Below are 9,565 nucleotides of genomic sequence, written 5' to 3' on the forward strand. Positions count from 1 at the left end.
TTGGAAAGGAGTTATTTTGCATTACCCAAAGTGTTCAATCACATTATGACGGGTCACATTCGCATACAACCAGAAGGCCAAACAACGTCTACTGCAGTGATTTTGCAAATTCCGCATAGTCAATGTATCCATCATTGTTTTTGTCATCATCTCTCAACACACCATCTATTAGATTAATCAGTTCAGCTTCACTCATTGGCGGTGCCTGTTCATTCGCTTCCTATAAAATACAAATTAGAAAAGGATGAGTCGCACATTTACTGGAAGTGCTTAGCTAAGGTCTAAAATGTCCATGCTCGTGTGTCCGAAAACTCCTTCAATGTAGTATGTGGCTACTTCTAGGAATCCACGGACCATATATCAGATACAGAGTCAATCCATAATAATCCGGTTTAGAAATTATATTTGCCAGTTAAAAAGAAAGATGCAACCAAAGCAGGTCTTTGCTTATTTGTTTTAATAATTACTTTCCATCTGTTCCTATTTACAGAAATAACACATGTTCGCTGGAGAAAGCTAGGTCTGGCTTACACAGAATTATGAGGTTTTAATTCCCACAAACCCATCTTAGAGAAAAGCTGAGAACCGCGCTCTCCTGAGGGTCAGCTCTGGCTGCAGTGTGCCCTTGTAAAGTGCAAACTGGACAGCGTCCTCAGGTCAGAACAAGAGGAACGCACTGCCAACCAGGAGAACGTGTTACAATCTTTGAGACGAAGGTGTTTCCCCGCTCCGCTCCGCTAACGCTGTTCATGCCCTGGCGATTCTTCCTTTGCCGCCTCTCCCACATGTACCCTTTGCTCTCCGGTTGCCACCACCAGGTCGCCTGCCAGGACTGCTGAATCCCAGGTCCTCTCCCTGATGCCAAGCTCACCACCAGTCCCCATTGCAAAGGACCTTCCCGCAATGCTGCCATTCTGCACAAACCCACTATTAGCACTCCCCACCACCTTAAAGCAAATCCAATCTGCTCTCCTGCCAGCGACCAGGAGCATGCTCGCCTCACCACTCTGCCTGTCTTCCTCTGCATGCTATAGGCTGCAGTGCGGCAGGGCGGGACAGACACTAGACCCTGGCACATCTGGATTTCAGTTCCCTCCCCTGAAAAATGGGGGTAATAACAGTGCCTGGCCGGCCCACTCACAGGCCCACCAAATGAGCTCTCTAACCCACTCAAAAGTGCTCTGTAAACCGCTTCGTACGGAGCACCATATAGTATCATGCTAGCCCTCAATTATTACTGAGTCCCTCCATCCCTTGGTTCACCACTCTTAAATAAAACAGCTTCTCCCCTGCTCTGCATTTTGATGTGGTCTGTCCGTCAGGTGCTGGTTTTCAAGCTCTGGTGTGCAGGGGGAACCTCTGGGGCTTCTGCCTCAGTAGGCCACCCCGTGCAAGTGCCTCCGAACAGGAAAAGAGGCAGAACAGAGCGCTGAGCAAAGGAGACACAGTAGTAACAAAGTGGATGGACCTTGAGGGTGTCATGCTAAGCAAAATAAGTCAGGCAGAGAAGGATAGATACCATATGTTTGCATTCATAGGTCTAACAGGAGAGACCTGGCAGGGGACCATGGGGAGAGGAAGGGGGAAAGAGAGCAGGGAAGAGTGAGGGACACAGATCAAGGGAGACTACTGAATACTGAAAACAAACCATGGACTGAAGGGAGAGAGGGAGGGAGGGGGTGATGGTCATGGTGGGGGGCACTTGTGGGGAGAAGCACTGGGTGTTATATGGAAACCAATTTGACAATAAACTATTATTAAAAAAAAAAAGGAGACACAGTAATACAGCTGTACGAGGACAGCACAGGTCATCAAATTGGGGACTTGCTGCCCACTGAGCTACCGCAGACCTACCTCCTTATGGACGTGAGTGATGGCTGTGGAGAGCTCCAGGCCGTCAAGCAAATTATTGCCATCATAATCATGCATTTTGAAATAATGGAGCTGCAGTTCTTGTGGGGACATCTCCGCCTCTGGTTTGTTGATGACACCTTCTAGATGTTCCATGATATGCCTAAAAACCAACAGTCAGACTCAGACCCCTGGCAGCAACCCTAGGATCATGCCGGAATGTTAAGAACTGAAAAGTTCAAGATCTCAAAGTTCACTCACCCCAGAAAAACCAACAGAAAAAGAGGCAGAGCACACGCAAGGATGACAGATACAGGCAAGGCCATGAAAGGGGCAAGGAAAAAGTCCCACAGTTCACCTGTTAGGCTGGCAAGATCACGGGTGTTTCCCCTCTTTATTATTAGCATGTTGTTATAATATTATGGGAGACTAGAATTAAAAGTCTTTTTGAACCAATTCAAGGATAACAAATTATGTGTGAGTCTAACTGGCCCAGGACAAAAGTTGCAACAAATAATTCAGTGTTTTAAATGTGTCAGTAAAAAAAGAAAAAGCTCTGGTCAGTCCAGAAACCTTAGTTCTATCCTGGATTCTATCATTCTGTCACTACTGTGTATGTGTGTGTTTGTGTGCACGCAAATATACGCATGCATGCATGCATGAGTGTGAATGTGGGCGGGGGGGTTGTCTGTATGTCTGTAGTGAAAGAGAGACAGAATGAATTCAGGCAAGTTATTTATCTCATCTGGGCATCAAGATCCTCCATTCATGAAATGATGGGAAAAGACTGCCTGGTTTACAGGCGGCTATAAGGAATAAATAATCATTCTTGGAAAATGTCAAGGAGTTGTACACACAGTAGAAGAAGAGAGGCCACCGACTGCAGCTGCAGCGGGGAGGCCCTGGGATCCCAGCCCTGGCTGGATACGTACTCTTGGTCATGCACTGTATTCTTATCCAGGCCCATGCTGCCGGGATGGGAGAAGCTGGCCCCAGGCTCCTCAGCCCCGGCACCTGGAGCACAGAAGGCCCAGAGCAGGCCACACAGGAAGGGGGTTCTGAGCAGCCGCAGAGATCTCATGGTCGCCGGCACCTGGGAGGTGGGGAACATAGAAGGTGCAGGTGAAAACCAGGGCTAAGGTTCCCTCAAAACGTGACAGTGTGCTCTTGGGGAAGGGACTCGGTGAAAGGAACATGGTTCAGGAAGAGAACATGTCCCACTGGCCCTAAGACCAACTCTGCCACTAGACTGTGGGATGACCTTGGGCACTCCAAGTCCCCATCACCCATGGGAGGGCTCCATGACATTTTCTGAAGCTTCTTCAGAATGCCAAACAATTCAGTGAGAGCTGAAGGGACATGAACTCAAGAGATCTGAAGACTATTCCTGCCTACAAAAGGCTTATACTCTGGTGAACCACTTCCTAAGGAGAGTGCCAGTAAGGCAGAAAGTGAGGTGTCCTAAAGAAAAATAAGAAAACTGAGAGTTCAGAGCAAGAAATTTCCTCTGGGTGAAGGAAAATCAGAGAAGGCTCACGGACCTGGGGACAACTCAGCTGGGCCTGGACGGACAGGCCTGCTGTGGATGTGCAGGAGCTGAAGGACTAAGGCAATGCTGTGAGCAGAGAAGCAGGTCAGACAAGTGGGCAAGAAATCCCAAGTCAAGGGGAGCCTACAGGGTACGAAGCAGACAGAACGGTGGACAACGGGACACACGAGTTGACCAGCCTGTATGGGATATGGCTTTGCAGGCCAAGGAGGCTGAGGTTTCCAGAGGAGAGATGGGGAGCCACTGAGGATTTGTGAATGGGAGATGAGATCGCAGCTTGGTTTCTGAATGGCTCATCTGAGAGCACAATGCGAGGGGCGGCGGGGGAGGGGGGTGATTTATCAGAGCCAAGACCAGAGCTAGAAACGTGGCAGTTGAAGGGAAGCAATGAAGCAGGTCAGATCAAGACCTGCAGTAGGGGACCCGGGAAAGAGGACGTTAACCCCTGCCTCGTCCATGTCCCAGGAACATGACAGGTAACCCAACCACTGTGAAAAAGCAGCAGAAAGAAGAGTTGCACAGACATTAGGAGTCTATCAAATACTCCCGGAGTCTGGCTAGACCTGCATCTGTGGTTAGTAAGACATAGTCAGCTACACAGTAAGTTCCTGAAGGCAGGGAGCTTCATTCCCAGGGCCCCCGACAAGACTCAAGCAGGCCTCTATGATTTACAGAATTCAAAATCCCAGGCTTTCCGGGGGCTAACAGATCAATCTCAGAAAGGAAGGGGAAGGACTGCCAGACCTCCACACCAACACAAGGACTACATATCCACCTCCCAAAAGGCAGCACAAATTCTGCTGGGCCAGTGATTTTTTTTTTTTAATTTTTTACTGTTTTATTTATTTTTGATACAGAGAGAGACCGAGCATGAGAGGGGGAGGGGCAGAGAGAGGAGGAGACACAGAACTGGAAGGAGGCTCCAGGCTCTGAGCTAGCTGTCAGCACAGAACCTGACGCGGGGCTCAAACCCACGAATGTGAGATCTGACCTGAGCCGAAGCCGAACGCTCAACCGACTGAGCCACCCAGGTGCCCCACGGGCCAGTGATTTCTAATGGGTCAACGGCAGCCACCAGCCCAAACCGACAGCACTAAAGAGGAAGCTTTAGGGTACTAGTCCTTCCCTTGCACCCACCACATACAGAGCTCACTCCAAAGCCTCTGTTCCCTCTATTCCCTGTACCTGGGGCTGGCCAGGGGCTGTGTGGCCGCCCTCTCACCCATCCCAAAAGGGGAGACTCTGGGAGAATGTCATCCCCATGACGTCCAGGAAAATTTCCCAAATCCATTTTGCTTATCAGTGGTAACCCCTTCAATAGTCCCTTCCTTAAGGGAACAACAGTCACTGAAGTGTAACTTCCAGAGAGCCAAAATGCAGCATCTAATCTTACAACTGTATAGGGACATCACAATGCAACGCCATACTTAATAGTAAAAAATGATTTTTAATATTTAATGAAAATGGGTAGACTGCAAAAGTCTCTGAAGAATAATTTTGTAAAAGGGAAAGTGTATGTATGTTTCATACATAGAACAATAACTAAAAGTTATTAAGAGATTATTTTCTGACTTTTTAAAGTTTTTAACATTTAACATTTAAACATTTTAAAAATGTTTTTAAGTTTATTTATTTATTTTGAGAGAAAGAACAGGAGCTTGAGTGGTTTAGGAGCAGAGAGATGAGGAGAGAAAGAATCATAAGCAGGCTCTGTGTTATATGTGTGGAGCCTGATGTGGGGCTCGAACTTACGAACTGTGAGATCATGACCCAAGCTGAAATCAAGTGAGACATTTAACCAACTAAGCCACCCAGGTGCCACAAAAGATTATTTTCTGCATTATGAGGCGTGATTCTGAGTTTTCCTTTTTACTTCTCTATGGATTCTAAGGTTCCTACTATAAACATGTTTTCCTTAATAATTACGTATTTGAAGTAATTTACCCCATAATTTCGTTCAACTATGTATGAATGAAATTTTAAAAAGGGGGGAGGGGCTTCCATTTAATTCTCATCTGTAGAAAATAATTCAGGACCAGAAACTACATTTCCAGTTTTACCAAGTAAAAGTGTCCAGACCCTGACAAGGCCACTGCTACTCTACCTGGTACCCGAAAACAAGGTCTCAAGTTACTCCCAGCAGCCACTGCCCAGGCCAGAGCAGAACAGCTTGGTCTAAGCATGTATCCTGGAGTTCTAAGACAGGAGAGATCAGAGAGGGAAGCCAGTTCCTCCGAGGTCTCTTAGACTCATGCACCGTGGACATCTTTCTCCAGCAAGCCTTCTTCAAATCTGAGTCTGGCTTAGGCATTCTTCCCATATGCTCCTGAGTGTCTCCCTTCAGAAGGGTCCAGGCTGACAACAGCTGCGAATGCGACCTTGAAAATGGCCTGATTACTTCTAAGTGCTCAGGGCCGGACTGAACTCCTGAGGGCAGGTGAGGGCAGGGAGTGAACCACATTCCCAGCATCGGCAAGGGGTGAGGGGGTCCCCAACCTCACAGATATGCTACCAAGTTTCGATGTCAGTGTAACTGAGCCTAAAATATTTTTTTTAGAGATATCGATCAGATAGTTGAGTGATCAATGAACCCTTAGCACCGTTTCCTAGAACTATGTGGTTGGAAGCTTAGTATATCAAATTGTTTATGTGTGTGGAGGAGGCATAGGTTCTATTTAAAAAAACGCCCAAAGAAGTAATACAGTAACTATGGGTCCACATTCTCTCTTCTTCAAGGGAAGCAGAGTAAAGGCCAAGGACCAGTCATTGTGAACATGTCCCATTAGGGTTTGTGGCAGCAGGTTTCTAACAGAACGTAACAAAACAGAATACAACAAAAGCCCAATCAACCTACAAACACATAGGAGAAACTTTCCCTCAAATGCTACAGCAAAAACAGGGAACCTGATTAAACGGTCACATTCAAAAAGGAACAGAAGCAACTCCCCTTTGCCTGAAGAGCATGTTGCATCACCCATACTCCCAATGATTTAGTTCAAGGCCATGAGCAAACAGGCTGGTAGATAGGCCCCGACAGTTCCCAAGCTCACTGTGTTCTTTGAGAAATTATAGAGGTCAGATTGGAAAAAAATCCAAAGGAGAGACTTCTGCAAGACCCCTGCTTTCAGGCATCCTTCACAAGGAGAAGCCTCAGTCCTGGGAGGAAAGGACCAGACCAGGCTCCTGCAGCACCTGGAGGCTAACAGGGCTCCCCTCATCTCATGGCTCCAGCAGCCTCTTCCAGGCCCAGAGCCCTTGTTCCCTCCCTGGCCCCATTAACCAGTCTGCCCTCCTCCTTCCAGGCCCAGTTCAAATGTCATCTCCGGATTCTTCAAGGTCGGTAGGTTCTCTCCTCTGACTTGAGTCTGCAGCCTCTCACAACATACAGTCACATATGGTTCTCTTTTCCCTCCCTCTGTGAGGGCCAGGAGCCTATCATCTCAGGCTCTCCCTTACTCTACCAATCACAAAGTGCTAAGCTGACTGGAGAACAGCACACCCCCAGGTCTGACCCAGGGCAGTGGGTTTCGGCACCTAGATATATTGTTCCCTATCACAGAAGACCTGGCCTAAGTTGGAAAAATTACCCCTTTGGAGCTCTCCGATGGTCCACCCTCTTCTCCCATTGTGTCATTAACCCTAACAGCATGTAAGAGTTTGGAGCCAGCCTTTCTGCCATAAAGACTGCAGCAGCTGTTAGCAGCTTTTCTCTTATGCCAGGGGCCCTCAGTTAAGAATTCAAACTCTGGGGCGCCTGGGTAGCTCAGTCGGTTGAGCCTCTGACTTTGGCTCAGGTCATGATCTCACAGTTCATGGGTTCGAGCCCCGCACTGGGCTCTGTGCTGACAGCTCAGAGCCTGAAGCCTGCTTCAGATTCTGTATCTCCCTCTCTCTGCCTGTCCCCAGCTCATGCTCTCTCTCTCAGAAATAAACATTAAAAAAAAAAAAGGAAAAAAAGAATTCAAACTCAAAGCAGTCACAATCACCAATATCCAGACATCCTGTACCCAAAGTCAATGCCAAAGAAAAACTCTGAACAGTACTTCCCATTTACCACTGCTATGGTCCTGGACTGAAGACAAGAACAGAACCAGCTTCCATAAGGCCAAAGAAATTGCTACATGGGTTGGGGGTTGAGAATTGGTTCTGAAAAGCAGGGCATTTAATAACTTGATCGAGTGGCCAGGCTTCATTATGCGTTTAATCAACACCCTCCTTACTAACAGCCTGGTGCCACAGCAGGTACTGAGGATAGGAGTGTGGCCCAGGAGGGCTCCTGTCACACTATTACAGCCTGATGGAAAAGAAAGACTAGTAAACAGACACCTATGGAGTACTGCAGAAACCCCAACCCACACCTGGAGTAACACATGAGGGAGAAGAAGACTTCTTTCAACTAAAGGACAGTACTTCAGGCAGACAGAAAAGAATGTAACCAACACCTAAGCCTGCAAGAAAGTTGGTCCAACCCAGGACTACGAGAGGTTCATTAGGGTTGAAGAGACAGTAGAGCGGGAGAGTTGGATGGAAGCATATGGTTAGCTTGTCTGAATAATTCTGCAGGCTGGCAGGGAACTGAAATCTGCTGCTCTGGGATAAGCAGGAACTATACCTGGTCCATTTGGTAATGAGGGTTGTTTAGCCAGGGGGCCTAATCCATTGGAACAGAGTGGGGAAGAGAACTAGAGTAAGGTAAAAACAGGACAGGTCATGAAAGGCCCGGGTAAGCTCTATTCAAGAACTCGGAAGGACAATGAGAATCCACTAAGGACATGAAGGGAATGGGGGAAGGGATCTGGTGACACTATCAGGTCTGTGTTTTAAGATTATCATTCAGGTTTTCCAGTACAAAACAAACTACAAAGGATCAAACGACCAGGCAGGAGGCTGCTAAGGCAGGGCAGGGGCGAAATGATGGTGGCTTGAACTAGCTGCCGCAGAGGGGCCAGGGATCAGGGGCGAGGTGGGAAGTATCTAAGGGATTCGATTGGGTGGGCAAAACAGTGCCATGGCGGGGATGGGGGTGGGTGGGGTTGGGTAAGAGTGACGCCCAGGTTTCTGGCTTGGGCAGCCCAGACAGGGGATACAAGAAGAAGTCGGCTTCCTCCGTCTTCCCACTTGCCTGGCCATGGAGGACCTGTGTTGTGACCCTCTCTGGGACGCAAGGTACCAGCGGTAAACGGAGAGTAACGCCCCAGGACGGCGTGCAGGTGTTCCAAGAAGGCAGAGAGCGGCCCTAGCCGGACCCATCTGGCTTCAAAGCCCCCGGAAGCCTCTGTTCCAGGAGAGTGGCTGTGCTCCCAGCCGGCTAAGCTTTCCCAGGCAGCTCAGAGGCCTAGACCCCTACTCAGGCCCTCCCGCCGCCGCGCCCCCGCCCCGACCTGAGCGACGGAATATCGCCCTACTGCGGGCCCGTTAGTGCCGCCCCATCGACCTTCTGGCCCAGGGTCGAGTCACAGACCTCAGAGGCCGAAACTCGGGGCTCGGCTCCTCCCGATTCACTCACCCTGGCTGCACCCAGTTCCCAAGCAGTTGTCCTCAGATGCGAAGCCTCCTACCATGAGCCTCGCCAGCCCCCGTCCTCGCAACACTTTTCCTCGGCCCCGCCCCTTGACCCGACCCGTCGTGCGCACGCGCTCCCCTCTGCCCGCCTATTGGCGCCGTAAATCCCCGCCCCTGCCCGGCGCGAGGCCGTGTGGCCCGCTAGGATGATTCCACGTATAAAGGGCTCAGTACTGAGTAAGTAAGATCTGACAGACGCAGTTCCTTAGCCTGCCTTCCTGGGGGCGACAGTCGGCTCGGGCCTAGGTTGGGCCACTTGAACCTTCTGGGACTCAGCCGTTTGCGAGGAATGTTGTCGGGCGTGGGACCTAGGATGGCTAATGGGGATGGGGCGGATGCTACACCTGGCTTCCAGTCCGCCTCCACCTGTACAGGTTCCTAGGTTCCTCCAACTGCAGGTTGGGAAGAAAGATCATAGGAATCCTAATAACTTTCCTAATAAAATGTCTAGAAGACGCTGGAGCCAGCCTCGGATCCTACGATTCCAAGATTGTCAGCCTCCGCTTGCTGCAGTCCACAGACTGCTTTAACTGCAAGACCTATTCATTTGTATAGAGTCCCACCCAAGATTTTATCGGGCAGTCCAGTTCAAAAACCACCTTA

General features: G+C 49.2%; 1 protein-coding gene across 1 annotated transcript; it reads right to left on the reverse strand.

Moving 5' to 3' along the window:
* Positions 1–6: 6 nt before the first annotated feature.
* Positions 7–8,996, reverse strand: MCFD2 (multiple coagulation factor deficiency 2). The gene is made up of 4 exons (XM_029937311.1): positions 8,907–8,996; positions 2,784–2,944; positions 1,855–2,014; positions 7–220 (listed from the first exon to the last, which is right to left on the reverse strand). Exons 2-4 carry the CDS (start codon positions 2,930–2,932, stop codon positions 89–91), a joined length of 441 nt encoding a protein of 146 aa, XP_029793171.1. The 5' UTR covers positions 2,933–2,944; positions 8,907–8,996; the 3' UTR covers positions 7–88.
* Between the last annotated feature and the right edge of the window lie 569 nt (positions 8,997–9,565).

The sequence above is a fragment of the Suricata suricatta genome, chromosome 4, assembly GCF_006229205.1.
Source record: "Suricata suricatta isolate VVHF042 chromosome 4, meerkat_22Aug2017_6uvM2_HiC, whole genome shotgun sequence".
NCBI lineage: Eukaryota > Metazoa > Chordata > Mammalia > Carnivora > Herpestidae > Suricata > Suricata suricatta.